Source organism: Ochlerotatus camptorhynchus, unplaced genomic scaffold, assembly GCF_037179485.1.
Source record: "Ochlerotatus camptorhynchus isolate MF236.1 unplaced genomic scaffold, CSIRO-AGI_Acam_v1.1 ptg000187l, whole genome shotgun sequence".
Lineage (NCBI taxonomy): Eukaryota > Metazoa > Arthropoda > Insecta > Diptera > Culicidae > Ochlerotatus > Ochlerotatus camptorhynchus.
The window spans coordinates 165,525-183,520 of NW_027040677.1; the positions used below are offsets into that span (position 1 = coordinate 165,525).

The window sequence follows — 17,996 nt, forward strand, 5'->3', positions numbered from 1 at the left end:
CCGCTCCCAACCTGCCAATCGAAGCTAAGTATCCCGTTATACTAGCTCCGAACCATCCAATAACCTTTCTCTTCGTAGATTTCTACCATCATTGATGTCACCACCGTAACCAGGAGACGGTAGTCAACGAACTTCGTCAACAGGTCTACATTCCGAGTGTTCGAAAACTGGTACGCAAAGTCTCCGCTAGATATCAGATGTGCAAGGTTTACAATGCATCGTTGGGATCGCCGAAGATGGACCCGTTACCGAGGGCCAGGCTGGAAGCATTTCTTCGCCCGTTCACATACACTGGGCTGGACTACTTCGGAACAGTTACTGTCAAAGTCGGCCGCAAACACGTTAAGAGGAGGGTCGCCTTATTCACGTACCTGACAATTCGAGCTACACACTTGGAGGTGGCGCATAGTTTAACAAGATGTGCATCCGTAGATTCATCGCCAGAAGAGGTGCCCCATCCGAGATATACTCAGATAACGGCACCAACTTTCGCGGTGCAGCGAATGAGTTTCATGACCAAATCCAGTTGTGTGCCGATACCTTCACCAATACCACGACCAAATGGTATTTTAACCCTCCGGTGGCTCCCCACATGGGTGGGGTGTGGGGGATCGACTGGGGGGATCGACTGGTGAGATCGATGAGATGGTTGCGCGAGTACCTTCCCACAATCGCCAGGCGAACGAAATGGTTCCGTGACACCAAACCAATTGAAGTAGGCAACTTAGTTTTTGTCGCCAATTAGAACCAGAGGAATACATGGTGGAGGTCAGTGGAGATCGGGTCGTCGAGGTTATCCGTGGAAAGGATGGGGTAGCCAGTCAGGCCTTGGTTCGTACGGAAGCAGGGGTCATCCGCCAACCAGCGGTGAAGCTCGCCGTGATCGAGGTAGCTGAGGATGGTAAGGTTGAGGCTAGTGGAGAGAACCAGAACGTTGGCACTGCTACGATCCATCTGCAGTCCCCTTGAACTCGTAACGGACGGACGAGCAAAGTTGCTGGAAGCCCTACCACCGCTTGTCATCGCTGCAGCCGTCAACGCAACTGTCAATCGTTGAAGATTTAATGAATAGAAAAAAGATGAACAGTAATTTGCAACGTATAAAGTGATTGAATTGCATTCCTTAAAATTTTTGTATTTCTTGCTAAAAACTAGTGAAATTCTATTTAAACACTAAATGTAATTATGCGACCTATTATTTACCTGTGAAACGTAAGCTAACAATAAATATTAACAGCTTAAAGTAAGTTAAACTACTCTAAAAAGAGGTGCCTTGATTCCTAACCCTAGTTGTCCCGGCAACAGCTTGTTAGTTCTGATGAGGCCCGTATATAGCCAAAAAGGCAAAACAACGTGCCTATGGTTACTTGGGAACTTGCTGAATCCAAACGTAATGGTTGAATTTTTTAATTTTTGAGATAACCGAGTTCACAAGAGTACGTTTTTTTTTATAGAAACTTTGATTTCCTGTTCTGCCAAGTTGAATTTCGTCTCTGATCTTTGAAAAAAAAAACTTCAATTTATAGAATGGACCTTGCTGAATCTATACGTCAGGTTTGAATTTTTTTAATTTTTGGGAAAATCAAGTATTTGTATGAGTTCGCGTTTCCTGTTAAGCCAAATTGGATTTTGGCTCCGTCCTTTGATAAATAGACTAAGATTTTATTTAATGCACCTTGCTGAATCTAAACGTGATGGTACATTTTTTGAAGCATGCACAATTTTTTTAGAAAACTGGGCTTAAACTCTTAAAAGAAGGTATATTCATAGCAATTTAGGTTTCCTGAATTTTGGCCCCTTCCTTTGAACATAGGCGTGGATTTTATAGAATCCATGCGTATTTTTGTACACTGAAAATAAAATTTCGTTTATACAACGAAATCGCTCGTTTGTTCTACGAATTTATTCGTTGTTTTCTGCAACGAAATGGATTTGTACATTGTATGAAGCTAGTTTCGTTAGAACTGCCACACTCGCTATCGCTACGCTGGTTGTGGAAACCGGTTCCACAACCAGCGTAGCGATAGCGAGTGTGGCAGTTCTAACGAAACTAGCTTCATACAATGTACAAATCCATTTCGTTGCAGAAAACAACGAATAAATTCGTAGAACAAACGAGCGATTTCGTTGTATAAACGAAATTTTATTTTCAGTGTACAAAAATACGCATGGATTCTATAAAATCCACGCCTATGTTCAAAGGAAGGGGCCGAAATTCAGGAAACCTAAATTGCTATGAATATACCTTCTTTTGTGGAGTGTGTTAGTGAGGCTGGGTAAAAATAACTTCATCATTGGAAGGAATAAATATGACAAAGAATAAAAATAGGCCTCAGACCGGACTCGAACTCATGTACCTTGCGATCGTTAGATCTGTGCTTTGTCCATCGCTCTATCTGTGCTATGAGAAATGGTATAGCTAAAGACAAATAAGAAGCACCATGAGTGCTTGCGGTACTTCGATTTCTCTTGCTTTTTCTGCTGCTTGCATGTATTTTTGTTCTCTAACATAAAACCACCGCGACGAGTAATTTGATTTATTGTGGTAGCTTGCATGTATTGGTCAAACCGACAATATTTCTAAAAGTTGTTGGTTTGATTGTACGAAGATGTATTTGTATATTATACGAAAAAGGCGTAATATTGACATTGCGCCAGATGACAGGAAAAACGAATGTTTCGTACCATTTATGAAAGATGTGTTGTATGTACGATATTCATTTTTACGAAACGGTTTTCAGAGAAATAACGAAAATACATTTTCAGTGTAGGTTTATAGATTTTATAGAATTGAACTTGCTGAATCCATGCGTGAAGGACGAACTTGGTTAATATTCACAAAAGTACGTATTTTCAAAGACATTTGGTATTTTTGTTCTGCTGAATTCAATTTCGGCTCAAATATTTGAAAAATAGGCTCGTATTTTATAAAATTGACCTTGCTGAGTCCATGCGTGAAGGTTGAACCGGGTTTGTAATTTGAAAAGTATATTTTTTGTTATAAATTTGGGTTTCCTTTTGAAAGTTATGCATGGATTTTATAGAATGGTCCTTTCTGAATTCATACGGGATGATTTTTTTTAAGCACACACAAAGACAGTTTTAATTGAAAAAAGTACGTATTTTTATAAAAATTTGGTTTTTATTCAGCCAAGATTGATTTTGGCTCCTTGCTTTGAATATTAGGCTTGGATTTTGTTAAATATACCTTCCTGAATCCATACGATTTTTTGAAGCACGCACACTTGTTGAGAAAACTGGGTTTAAATTCACAAAATAGGTAGGTTTCAGTTTCCTGTTCTGCTATGTTATATTTGAATATTTGAACTATCGAAAACAGAAGAACTATTACGTTTGTGGTATTTCTCTTGATGGTTTACCCGGAATTTATCAAAACCCAAAAATCAGTTGCTTTGATCCAATTATTACCAATGTTCTTCCTTGAAAGGATACAAAAACTTATGCGCGAAATGTCTTGTTGATAACCCCGAGTGTTACACATAACAATGTCAACATTTGTGGCTCCTGTTATGAATTAGTGCTAAGAACTAATGTAAACGTTCGAAGTATTCGGTTTAGATGTTTGAATGTTTTATTTTTTTGGCCTATTTTTTATCGCCCCCCCCCCCCCCGCCCCTCTTCAACTGGTGTGAGCATAGAGTGACTAAAGAAAAACTTGTGATTTGTTCTGGCCTTATCAGGAAAGTATGCCAAATGGAAACATTTTTAAAATAATTTTATCAAGAAAAACAAGACACTCTGGGAGTATTTTTGATGAGAATATAGGAAATTCCATGATCACCCGGAGCTTTCCTATTTTGAAACTTTTTATTTATAGTCCTTTCTTCGTCCAAGTCAGTCCCCCATCATCGTCAATCATCAAATATATTTTCCCGAATGAAAAAATTCAGATAACCCCAAGCAGCCTGATTCTCAATAGGACAAGTTAGACCAAAATTTAAATTATGCACACTCTTGAACTGCTTAGCAAGTGTCTGAGCGTTTTTCCACTTATAATGGAACTGGACGAGGAGGAAGTCCAGTGAAATCCTTTCCACACCCATTGCCCGACTGTGTTGGAGGCCGGTCGCCTATAACCCCAATAAATTGGTGAAATGACACATATACCAACGTATTGTAGTATCATCTTGCCTGAACTGGCGAGGGCCATTACATAATCTTTAGCTTCTTAGAAACGCTCCTGGTTCTGGAATTACTTTGCTTTCTGTAGGATGTCAGCAGGTCATTGTTTTAATGTCTGCATGGAATTGGAGCTTATCTCATTAGAGTCCTCCAAGGTTTTCTTTTTCAGTTGGTATGTTCCGTCCATTCCTGGGATTCTTTTTTGCCATTAATCTTGTGGATGATATGTATGACAAAGCCAAAAAAACCGAGCAAATTAGGTTTTATTAGCACTATAATGTTTTATAGTGATTTCTATCACACCCCACAAACGACATCCAGCGTCTAGTGACGACGAAAACCAACGGCAACCATCATCCATGGAGAATGGGAGGCCAATTCGGACCATGAGCAAAGGAAAAATTGGAAAGTCTCCTGAATACTAGCACATACAACCGTAGCACGCTGCTAAATGTGAAGATACGTGAACATAGTTCATCTCGTTGTTTTTATGCCCCCTGCATAGCAGTGGCAGGAGAGAACAGTCCATAATGCACTCCTGGGGTAAAATGGCCCAACGTGGTTTGCTTTGCTTTCCCATAACCTACTCTGCGATTTCATGATTTGGTTTTTAAATTAAGTAATTGGTCAATACTTGGAAAGCTACGAAATACCGCGGGGGACATTGTACCCCCGAGGTCCGTTTTGGACTATCCTACCCTGCACAGTAAACGTACGGTTGGTTGCGGTATTGTGGCATTGGCTGGAAGATTTTTGGTTTTTGCTTGTTTGAAGTGAAGGTCAGAAAAATAAGCCATGCGAATGGGGATGGATCGTAAACATAAATCATGATAGTTTTGCTGTTGAACGCTACCACCAAAACCTTACGAAATTGCTGCTTTTCATAACAAGAGGTGAAAGCTGCACCGGGTCTCATTTTTTTCTAGAAGAGCAAACTTTTTATGTGCTGCAGTTTCACTGATGTGTGGAGGGATAAAGCTTCCAAATCAGCTCGTAAGTTGTGGTTTGACTCAGATCTTTAGAGAAAATGTCCGATGACCAATCCTCGTTGGGGATGATTCAATTATTCTTGAATCACCTATCCCATTTTCTAGAGCTATAAACTTATACTATTCTTTGCAATCTGCCAACAAATCACTTGTTCCGGGATAATAGTTTTCCGCCGCTCTGACTATGATCTATATTTACCTTCGCCATCGAAAATCCTCGTTGTACAAATGCGGAAGATACGTAAGTAGTGGCATAATAAATCCATTGTAACGAAAACGAGGAAATGATCAGAATCCTCTCCACAAAGTCCACTCTTTTCCAGTTTCATCCACCGAACAATCAATTTCGAGGACTGATTTGCATTAAATTCTGCTCCAATAGAAGTACACTAGGAGCTTACCAGTCGCAATCCGAAGCAAACAAGTCGCAATCTCAGCGATCCAATCTTTCTACGCTTGGAATATATACAGCTATAGCTAGCCTTGCTTGTAGAGCTTAACGAAATCGCCATCATCATACCTATCCTAGACGTTGGCTTCGTTGTCATTGTCGTGATTCTCCGGTCGCTACTCGAGTTGAGCATTGAAAAACGTACATACATATGTCTGTGACTGATGAAGAAAACCACCTTCTCCTAGATTTTTTTCACGAGCACTGAGAATATGTTTAGGGACGAAAAAGTTAAACGGGACATGAATTTTATCAAATCTAAACCGACATAGCAAATGATCCTTTGGTTTGTTTTTTTTTTTCCGTCGATCTTGTTTTCCGTGCTGAGCACCAATGCTACCGACGTGCCAGGAAGGCAGCTCCCACACCTGGACCCTACCTATCGACCCATCAAACTCATGAACCGGGGACCAACGGCTTTACTTCCCTTCCGAAGGAAGGCGTGATCAGAGATGTTATGCCTCGGAACATCCCGACGGCGCCGACTGGGATTGAACCCAGGCCTGCTGGGGTGAGAGGTAATCACGCTTACCACTACACCACCGGCGCCGTTATATATAGCAAATGATGACAACGTAGATTTGTCGTTTATCAAAAAACCCTTACATCAGGGCCATGGTGTGATTGACAAATGTCATGCATAAACCATCTACCTCTCCTTGATTTTGGTACCCACTTTCTTTCACCATAATGCTATCTCAAAAGAGTAAACCTGACCGCAGACTCCCTAAGTAACACAACTTATCGTAAAGGTGTTTAAAATGCTGACAAAGGGGCGTGCCTTTGGAGGTTGTTTCAACACTTCGATGGCTCTAAAAATAGCGGGACCTTTCAATTAAAGTCGAATCCTTGCGATAAATGCAAGAATGACAACTGTAAAAAAATCGAATACTTTATCATTTCTCAATAGTGATGGAGTAATACGACATGCACTAAACTAAGGAGACGGTATGTACTAATAGATCACATTGATGGTCGCAGTGATTTTAGGTCCCGAACAGAGATAAAAAAACATTTTCAGTCTAGCCTATGGATCTAAGATTGGGCCCATCGCTAAAAATCTGCTATTTATCAATTGTATCTAGATGAACGCGTCATTGGGACGGTACTAATGGATATTTTTGGTTGCTATTGAAAATTTAGTCGATTGCTGAATTTATGTATAGGCCCAAATTAGGGACACTTAGGCGGACATTACAAACATATTCCCTATGTAATCAATTTCGTTTTTACAGCCTAAAGCCGTATTGAAACACTATAAGATATGTGGCCACTTTTAACACAACCTCTATACAAGCAAGGGTAAATCCATTGTAACATTCGAGATCCAGTTGTGAGACCACCAGGCACGAATTATATACCGCAGGCATCGGTTGATGAAGACCTGCAGTTTTTGAGTGTTCTCCGCTGATACACACCACGTCTCACTGGCGTATAACAACAGATTTCACGTTCGAGCTGAAAATTCGAATTTTGGTGCGTTGACTTGTCTGGTTGGATCTCCATACGTTTCTTAAACTCGCAAAGGCAGCCCTAGCCTTCTTGATTCGTGCACCTATGTCGCTCTTGGTCCCGCCGTCCGACGCTATTTGGCTGCCAAGATAGTGGAAACTTTCGACCTTCTCCACTGCTTGCCCCGCTACCGTAAAGTTGGAAGGGTTGCCCGTGTTGATATCCAACGATTTGGTCTTGTTGACATTGATGGTGAGAACCGCCGCAGAGGAGCGTTCGGCTAGGTCATTTAGCTTACTCTGCATATCAGAGCGCCGTTGTGCTAGTAGAGCAACATCATCAGCCAAATCGAAGTCGTTGAGATGCTCCATCGTGATAGGCTGCCAAAGCAGCCCATGGTTCGGTACACGGTCAATTGCACCTACCATGATCTCGTCGATTACGATCAGAAACAGTAGCGGTGATAGTATACATCCTTGTCTCACACCAGCGACTACCCGGATAGGGTCGGACAAGGCTCCGTTATGCAGAACTCTGCACGTGAAAGGCTCATACTGCGCTTCGATGAGGTTGACGATTTTATCCGGGACTCCCTTGCGTCTCAGGGCGCCCCACAGATTCTCGTGATTGAGACGGTCGAAAGCTTTTTCGTTGTCAATGAATACCAAATAAAGGGACTCTTGGACTTCATTGACCTGCTCCAGGATGATGCAGAGCGTGACAATATGGTCCACACAAGATCTTCCGGCACGGAATCCTGCCTGCTGCCGTCGGAGAGTCGCGTCGATCTTCTCCTGTATCCGATTCAGGATAACTTTGCACAGAACTTTGAGAACAATACACAGTAACATGATGCCTCGACAATTGTCGCACACAGTCAGATCCCCCTTCTTTGGGACCTTCACTAAGATGCCCTGCATCCAATCGGCCGGAAAAGTCGTGGGGTCCCAGATATTACAGAATAGTTGATGCAACATTTGTGCGGATAGCATGGGGTCAGCTTTGAGCATCTCTGCTGATATGCGATCGACCCCTGGAGCCTTGTTAGATTTTATGCTTCGGATAGCTGCTTCAATCTCCTGCAGTGATGGGGCCTCGGAATTGACGCGAGTGATGCGCCGCCCTAGGCGGATCATGCCGAGATGTTGATGACTGGTTGGCCGTCGAAACTTGAAGAAGTTGTTCGAAGTTCTCAAACCAGCGTTTCAGCTGGTCAGTGGGGTCGGTAAGCAATTGTCCAGTCGTGTCCTTCACTGGCATCCTCGGGTTCATCCTTGCTCCACTCAGGCGTCGTAAGATATCGTGAGGAGGCGTATATCGCCAGTGTTTGCGGCTTTCTCCCCTTCGTCGGCCAGGGAGTTCACCCACGCTCGCTTGTCCCGTCTGCAAGAGCGCTTGACTTTCTTCTCTAGAGCCGAGTACCGTTGACGGGCTTCGTTCTTGGCTCCTCTGGTTCTCCCCCGCTCTATCGCGGCTTTTGCTTCTCTACGCTCCTCAATCTTCCACCAGGTTTCATCTGGGATCCACTCTTTCCTCTGGGTGCGCAGCTCACCCAAGTTGTTCTCGCTTGTTTCTATAACGGCATTCTTGATGGCCGTCCATTGTTCTTCTACGCTGCCACCTTCTGGAACGTTCACAGCTCAAGTCTCAAGTTCTTCAACAAAAGACCTTTTTACTGCTGGATCTTCAAGTCAGCGTGTGTTGAACCGCCGCCCGAGTCTCTCCTCCCGTCGCTGGATCCGCGCCATGCGTAGGCGGATTTCGCCGATTAGAAGGTGATGGTCAGACGCGATGTCGGCACTGCGTTTATTCCGGACATCAAGAAGGCTCCGTCTCCATTTTCGGCTGATGCAGATGTGGTCGATCTGATTTTCGGTATGTCCATCACAGGAAACCCACGTAACTTTGTGCACTGGCCAATGGGGGAAGAGCGAGCCCCCGATCACCATGTCGTTATTGCCACAAAATTCTGCAAACAGCTCACCGTTTGTAACGAGGTTACAGACTTCAATCTAATAAAATATAAAGATCCCTTAATTTGTTGACACCCTTCCAATCCTATTCAAAAAGAAAAAAAAAAATAATTAATTAAAAATTATTTCTTTTTTAAATTTGAACAGTTATCAAAACTAGCCTTCGCTATTATCAAAAAAACGTTCTCTATCTCTGATCCCTATTCGCAATGAAACACCAGATGGGTCTAAGTTGGCGGTTTTCGAACTATGACAGAACGGATGTAGGCCACGTTCACTAACACAACGACTTCGGGAAACGTTCGCACATAAGGGGGATAATAGATCCCAATCTTTTGTAAGGCTGCCTCTTAAAGTTTGACCACGATAGAGACAAGTTCGATAGTGCTCATCGGAAAGTAGACGAAAACGTACATTGTGCGAGAATTATAACTCGAGTAAAACTTAAGTAAAAGTAAAAGTTAAGTCGTGAAAAAGTTGTTAACGAATATTAGTGAAAGCTAGAGAAGATATTTACGGAAAAAAAAGTGGTCATAGAAGCCGCTGACAAGGAGACTGAGTGTCCCATAGGACGCAGCGTTGCTGCCCGAATGAACGTAAGTGAAGTGTAAAACCGTATAAATTATAAAAAAAAAAATAAATAGGGTTATAAATCAGCTCTTGCTAGGTGGAACCACTTGCACGAAATCCTAAACGCACGGGACCACCAGCACGTTAAACCTACGGTTCTGTAGTGACAGGTAAAGATAATAGATATGATTCGAGGTTAGGTTTTAATGCTTTTTGTAAAACCGTTTGAAGATTTCCCTTCAAACGAAGGTGTACCCCCCCAGGACCAGTCTAGCGGAACCGTGCACAGTGACACCCCGTGGAAACCTTCACTGTATGTCAGTTGTTTTGGGCCGATAAGGCACACGGCGTGGTGAAATTCGTGACTGACACGTGGAACGGTATTAGCTGACGTGACAGCAAACGTTTGGAAGCTTTTTCCACTGACATCGTAAGCTCACCACCATCGTCCCCGGTGTTCTCGGCCACAAGCTCACCACCATCCTTACCGTTACGTCGCACGGTCGTCGAGGACACGAACCGTCACGTATGTACGCTACCGCCGGAGAGCGAGTGAGTGGCGAGTAGATGAACTACCCAGCAAGTGCACTTGTCCTGCGTCGTGTGACCACGTAGGAATGCGCGCGCGCGAAGAGAATTGGCAAGTAATTCTGAGCAAATGAAAATTGTTAAAACTTACTAACCCTAGTCGTTAAGCTATAGCAATGAATAGATAGAAGAGCTAGGAAAGGAAGTTGGGTTTCGTTAATGTCTCGACAGAATAAAATGGAAGTAGCATGACAAGATTGTAGATTCTTTTCTAGAAAGCTGAAAGCGTGGTCTTCAAAGAGGTAGTTTTACAGGGTACATTCGGTTCGGGTCGCAGTAGTATAGGCTCTGGATTGGCAAACCTACAAAGGACACCAATCTACCCTGAAGTTGTTCCGTTTTTGTTCTATAAGTTGTTGCTTAGCACCGCGGTGTTCAGAAGTTCGGTTTTGGGTTGGAGGTCAAAGACAAGGACTCGCCCTGAGGTCTCAGCCGGGTACGGGATTTTGAGATTTAGCACGCTCCTTCGCGGCAGGTTTCGACTTGTCTGGCGCTTAAGCGGAGGCTGTTTTGTTCCTTCCTTTTGCCACCCTCCTATATCCCGTTACATTTGGCGCCCAACAATCGGATTTGTAAATAGTTGTTAATTTTGTTTGTATATATTTTTATTGCATTTGTTGGATAAGTTTAGTATATTTTCTCTTGAATTATTAGTACATAGAAATTGTGGATGGGTTAAATTTGGGGAAATTGTAATTTGAATTATTGCGTTAGTAATATAAATTCACAATATTTTATTTGCATTAATTTTCTTAATTTGCTGGAATCCATTACTTTGCGGGGTTGTTTGAGGAACCTAAAACAAAGAAGAAAACAAAATTAGAATTAAAAATGGATACACTAAGTTGGGAACAATTTGAATCATATATAAATCCCAATGATTTGCTTGCTGACGAAGTCGATTTTGAATTGAAAATTCGTTGCTTGCCGGTGGATGAGCCCATCCAGAACAAGAGGCATACTTTGAGGAACGCTCAATTGGAAGAAGTAAGAAAACCAAGGGTTTTACGGGGAAAAAAATCTATTGTGGAGGAGTATGGAGTTATTAAGCGTAAAGTACAGGACATAAGGTATCTCCTGGAACTATTTCCAGAACCCAAGCACATCTCACGTCTGAGGCACTGCAGATTGAGAATTTTGAGAGCTAAGACGATTACAAGAGAACAAGAACGAATTCGAAATGAATTAGCAGCAGATATAGAAAATCTGTTAGATAGGTACGGAAATCCCGAAGATCGAAGGAAAAGTGTGCCCCCTCCAAATTTGCGTCTCCATTACTCACAGGATCCAGAACAACAGGACCTATTAGATGAAGCTGCCGGAGGCCACCCAAGCCCTCGGAATCAGTATAATCAAGAACCATTGCTACCAAGGAGAAAGGAGCACGTCAACCAACCACATCCGTTTCTAGGAACAACACCAGTGGAACTATGGAAAGATGAAATTAGCAAGTTTATCCAAGAAACGTTGTCAACTCAGCTAAGAACAATGATGTCACAACTAAACACAGGAATGGGCCACCAAAGAACATCGACTCCCACAATATCGGATTTGCAAGATTCACTTCCAGTGCCACCACCTTTAACTCCACCGCCACCAATTCCGACACCACCATCGCCAATTCAAACACCACCACCACCCCCTCTAAGCCCACCGACACCTGGACCATTTCCGCGGCTACCATCTCCGCAGCTACCATTTCCACAGCCACCATTGCCACAGCCACCATACCCACAACCACCACACCCACAGCCACCATTTCCACAGCCACCATACCCACAGCCACCATTTCCACAACCACCATTTCCACAACCACCATACCCACAACCACCACACCCACAGCCACCATTTCCACAGCCACCATACCCACGGCCACCACCGCCACTAGCCGAACCTGAGTATCCAAGAGGAAGGCCCGATCACGCGAATCGTAACAATGTGTATCCAAACTCAGTAGCATCGCATGTTTCGTCTGTTGGTGGTATGCTCCCTCCGACACCATGGAATCGTCAACCGATAGATGGGCGGAACAAATGGCAAGTGCCGATTAGTAAATGGAGGATTCATTTTAGTGGAGACTCCAGAGGGCCAACGGTAACACAGTTCCTTAATAGGGTTGAAATATTGGCTAAAAATAATAAAATATCAGAGCAAGAATTGTTAAGTCAAGCCAACTTCTTTTTCAAAGAGGGTTCAGATGCAGAGGAGTGGTATTATACCTTCTGCCATAAATTTACGAACTGGACATGCTTTAAACACCAGCTTCGCCTTCGTTTTGAACTTCCCAATAAAGACAAAGTTATAGAGCGTCAAATCTTGGACAGAAGACAGCTACCACAAGAGACCTTTAATGCTTTTGTTGGAGCAGTGGAAAAGTTAGCTCAACAGCTAACAAAGCCTATGTCCGAATCTAGAAAATTAGATATTCTTTTGGAAAACATGAGAGACAATTATAAGCCATTCCTGACAATCTACAGAGTCGACAGAATTGAAGAGCTGTTAACAATCTGCCACGGGTTAGATAAGGCAATGTATCGCAGTTATGCTACATTCCCTAGAAATAGACCTCTTCAAGTGAACAACTTGGAGGACACAGAACAGTTAGATATTCAAGATGAGGAAAGTGAGGAAGAGATTAACGCTATAACCCAGGTAATCAATCGAAAGAAAAATTTTGAAAAATCAAAAGAATCAACTTCTCAATCAACAGGAGCTATTCCAAAGACTGAAGTAAATAATCAAAATAATATTTTGTGTTGGAACTGTCGCCAGTTTGGTCATTTTTGGCGTGACTGTAATCGACCAAAAAAGATATTCTGTCATTTTTGTGGCCAGATGAATTATATTACATCCAACTGTCCTAATGATCACCGTTTTCCCCAAACTCAACTGGAAAACGGTCACACGGAAAGATCGTAGGGAGAGATCTTTCTGTTCTTGCTGATGATTCTCCCAAAACTTATTCCAAGTTTGCACAATCCTTCCATATTAATATGAGACCCCAAAAATGTCCTCATATTTTAGTAAATATATTGGGAACAACAGTTCACGCCCTATTAGACTCAGGTGCAAGTGCAAGTATAATAAACTCCCGAAAGTTGATTGAGAAGCATCGATTCCGAGTACACCCAATTAATCTTCAAATAAAGACAGCAGACGGAACGGCATACGGTTGCGAAGGATTAGTACAAATTCCGTATACTTACAATGGTCAAACAAACGTTGTTCCGACGTTGTTAGTACCACAAGTATCTAAAGAACTGATCCTTGGAGTCGACTTTTGGAACACTTTTCAAATAGTTCCTGCAATCGCTGAGAATGGAAACGTGCGTCAACTTGTCCAGGACGAAACTGAAGAAAACATCCATCTGGTAGAGGATTATTTCACGGAACAGGAAACGGTCGTTCTGTTCATTGAACCTAGGGGACCAGAAGTTGACGAGCGTGAAGATGACACAGAAGATAGCAGCCTGGAATTACCCTATGCAGAAGATCCTGAAAATGAGAACATAGATAACATTAATACAGAACACGAGTTGTCAGCAGAAGAAAATAAAAATCTTAAAGAGATAGTCGAGATGTTCAAAACCATAAACGAAGGAAAACTAGGTCGAACAAACGTTATCTCACATAAGATAGACCTCGTGGAAGGAGCAAAACCGAAGAAACCACCTCAATACAGATGTTCGCCGCATATTCAAAAGGAAGTGGATAAGGAGGTTAAGAGAATGCAGGAATTGGACATAATTGAAGAGTCTTGCTCGGAATGGTGTAATCCGTTACTTCCAGTAAAAAAATCTTCAGGAGAATGGCGAATATGCTTGGACTGCCGTAAAATTAACGAAATAACAAAAAACGAAGCGTACCCATTCCCCGATATGTTAGGCATCCTTGGGCGAATAGAAAGGTCAAAGTATTTTTCTATAATAGACCTATCTAAGGCGTATTGGCAAATTCCTTTGGATGAAGCGAGTAGAGATTATACGTCTTTTCGAGCAGGGAAACAGTTGTTCAGATTTAAAGTTATGCCTTTTGGTTTGAAAGGTGCCCCTACCACACAGACCAAACTCATGAATAGAGTTTTAGGATTTGACCTAGAACCAAATGTGTATGTATATTTGGATGATATAATTATCATCTCAAATTCACTATCAGAACATTTTCGACTCTTAAAAATTGTAGCTGAAAGGCTTAAAAAGGCTAATTTAACGATTAGTATAGACAAATCCAAGTTCTGCCAAAAAAGGATATGTTATCTTGGGTATACTCTATCAGAACACGGATTAGCGATTGACAGTGGAAAAATTCAGCCAATTTTAGATTTTCCAACCCCAAGAACACAGAAAGAAATAAGGAGGTTCATTGGCATGGTTAGTTTTTTATAAACAATTCATTGACCATTACAGTGACTTGACATCGCCAATCACTGATTTGTTAAAGAAGGGAAAAGTGAAAATGAGTTGGACAAAGGAGGCAGAGGAATCCTTTTTGAAATTAAAATCTGTACTCACCTCACCAAAGGTCTTAGCAAATCCGGATTTTTCTAATCCATTCATTATTGAATCGGACGCTTCGGATGTTGCAGTTGGAGCAGTGCTTGTGCAGATTCAGGACAACGTTCGGAGACCAATAGCCTTTTTCTCCAAGAAGCTTTCAGCATCGCAGCGGAAATACGCGCCAACAGAAAAAGAGTGCCTCGGGGTAATCCTTGCCATCGAAAAATTTAGACACTATGTCGAGGGGTCTAAATTTACCGTAGTCACAGATGCGCAAAGCCTGATTTGGCTACGGAAAATCAGCGCAGAAGGAGGATCGGCAAAATTAATTCGCTGGGCATTAAAGTTGCAGCAGTACGATTTTGAACTGCTATATCGAAAAGGCTCGCTGAACATCACTGCAGACACGTTATCCAGGGCGGTAAACACCATACAAATCCAGGATGGGGACTACGAAGATCTAAAAAGAAAAATTTTAAACAACAGCAATAAGTACAAGGACTTCCGAGTAACTAGAGAACGAATTTACAAGCTTGTATCTTCGGGACTGACAGATACTAGGTTTCAGTGGAAATATATTCCACCAAAACAGGAGAGGCTGAAAATTTTACAAGAATCACACGATAACTGCCACTTTGGGCGCAATAAAACTTATAAAAAACTACAAGAACGATATTATTGGCCAGGGATGGAGAATGACGTCCGTAAATATTGTCAAGGCTGTGAGACTTGTAAACGGACTAAGTACCCGAATACGAATAATAAACCACTGATGGGTAAGCAAAAACTAGCTTCACTACCTTGGCAAACTATCTCAGTAGATTTTGTTGGCCCATTTCCTCGGTCACGGAAAGGAAATTCGGTCTTGCTAGTAGTTACTGATCATTTTTCGAAGTTCGTAATAATTCAACCGCTACGGGATGCAAAAACGACAGCACTAACTAAGTTCATGGAAGATATGGTATTCTTATTATTCGGTGTACCAGAAATACTAATATCCGATAATGGGCCACAATTCAAATCAAAAGAATTTGAGAAACTATTAAATCGATATCACGTAACTCATTGGCGAAACGCCAGTTACCATCCTGCCAACAACCCGACAGAGCGGGTCAATCGGGTAATTGCAGCAGTGATTCGCACGTACCTCCAAGATGAACATAAAGATTGGGATAAGGATATCCAAAAGGTAGCCATGGCCATCCGAACGGCAGTGCACGAATCAACAGCATTTACTCCGTATTTCATAAACTATGCACGTAATTACATTAGCTCAGGAATTGAATATAAACATTTACGAGAAACTAATCAGGACATAAGTTATGAACCTACGGAAGTAAACGAAAATCTAAAAAAAATTTACGAGTCCGTAAAAGAAAACTTGAAAAAGGCCTATGATAGGTACTCCAAACAGTACAATTTAAGGTCAAACAAACATGCTCCGACGTACGAAATAGGGGAAACAGTTATGAAACGAAACTTCTTCCAATCGAGCAAAAGTAAACAATTTTCAGCAAAACTAGCTAATCCTTTTTCGCCTGCAAAAGTTATTAGCACTATAGGTTCTTCCTGTTATGAGTTGGAAGACTTGCAGGGAAAGAGGTTAGGTATCTTCCATGCGAGCGATTTACAGAAAAAGTAAAAAAAAAAAAAAAAAACGCATCCTGGTTTTTCAAGCTATGTCTGTTGCATTAAGGCACAGTAACTAAGGAATTAGTCCACCAAATTACAAACTTACGTTTGGTATCCAGAGTAGAGCGGAAGAGGTTGTCTCCAAACACAGATTCCATCGCTTACGAGCATCTCTTCCAGCTCCTCGGTCGTTGACCTCCTCCGAGACAGATTAAACCTGAAATGGAGTTGAGAGGTTAGTTTTGGAAGGAAAGTTGTTTACTTACGGCAATGTGAAAGAGACTGAACTAGATAAACGATTCTGCTTCAGAGCTCTAGATGGTACAGGAAATGGAATGTTCACAAGACTACGTCAAAGCAAGCAAATTCCTGTAAATATTGGGTTAAATCAAGCATCACTACAGTAAAAACAAAATTGAATTTATTAAGTTGAAATAGCAGTTTAGATTTTAAATACGTTAAGCTCTGTTTATGAATTTTAGTAAATACTTACATCACAAAGACGGGTTGCTTCGGAGAAGAATTCTGTACTGATTACAATCTATTTTACACTGTCTACGCCACAATAATTAAGTTTCTATTTTCTTTGTTATTCACGTTCATCATCCAATCAACCAATCAGATTAATTCACCACATTTACAGTAGAGCTTGTATGTGTGGAACACCAAAATAGTTAGTGTCATTTGGAACTGTAAAGTCCAATTATTTTAATTATGATTTTGCATTTTCTTTCGAATTGATGATTCGGAGAATATGAGGATATATTTTCCGTTAAGAATCGGGAGTTAAAAAGTAGGTCAGTTTGAAGAATGATGAATTTTCTTGAGAAGTTTCTCGGGTCCACTTTAAGAAAAGTGTTTGAGCGCGTAAATCGCAGTATTTACTCCTAAAGTTTTGGAGAGTCCTCGATAGAGGTTATAATTAGAAAGTAAATGAAGCATTGAGTTAATTAAGTACATTTTGTAGATCTAAGAGGTTTCCGAACACATACAAGCCTCAAAGCAATAAACCCAGTAACGAATTCACAATTACTCCAAAATAAACTTTATCACAATTTACATATAGTTACAACATCAAAAATAAATTTTGTTATTTAGAAACAAATAATTCAAAATTAATTTAAAAAAATTAATAGTCCAAACAAATGCAATAAATTTGGTTTACTTTTTTTTAAAACAAAAAAAAAATAAATTCAGGTTTCCTTCATTCATTTTTTTTAACCGTGGGAAAGGGGAAATGTAACGAGGTTACAGACTTCAATCTAATAAAATATAAAGATCCCTTAATTTGTTGACACCCTTCCAATCCTATTCAAAAAGAAAAAAAAAAATAATTAATTAAAAATTATTTCTTTTTTAAATTTGAACAGTTATCAAAACTAGCCTTCGCTATTATCAAAAAAACGTTCTCTATCTCTGATCCCTATTCGCAATGAAACACCAGATGGGTCTAAGTTGGCGGTTTTCGAACTATGACAGAACGGATGTAGGCCACGTTCACTAACACAACGACTTCGGGAAACGTTCGCACATAAGGGGGATAATAGATCCCAATCTTTTGTAAGGCTGCCTCTTAAAGTTTGACCACGATAGAGACAAGTTCGATAGTGCTCATCGGAAAGTAGACGAAAACGTACATTGTGCGAGAATTATAACTCGAGTAAAACTTAAGTAAAAGTAAAAGTTAAGTCGTGAAAAAGTT

At 41.2% G+C, this 17,996-nt stretch overlaps 1 protein-coding gene across 1 annotated transcript; it reads left to right on the forward strand.

The window, feature by feature from the left end:
- Window positions 1–759: 759 nt before the first annotated feature.
- On the forward strand, window positions 760–12,064 carry LOC135702206 (salivary glue protein Sgs-3-like). Its single transcript, XM_065223230.1, has 2 exons — window positions 760–901; window positions 11,646–12,064. The coding sequence occupies exons 1-2, from the start codon at window positions 760–762 to the stop codon at window positions 12,062–12,064; spliced, it is 561 nt and encodes a 186-aa protein (XP_065079302.1).
- The last annotated feature ends 5,932 nt before the right edge of the window (window positions 12,065–17,996 follow it).

What these genes read in the sequence shown, in the direction of transcription:
- LOC135702206 (XM_065223230.1), top strand. Translation starts at nt 760, where the DNA reads ATGGTGGAGGTCAGTGGAGATCGGGTCGTCGAGGTTATCCGTGGAAAG. An exon ending in GATCGAGGTAGCTGAGGATG is followed by an intron (nt 902 to 11,645) that starts GTAAGGTTGAGG and finishes TTGTCAACTCAG; the next exon opens with CTAAGAACAATGATGTCACA.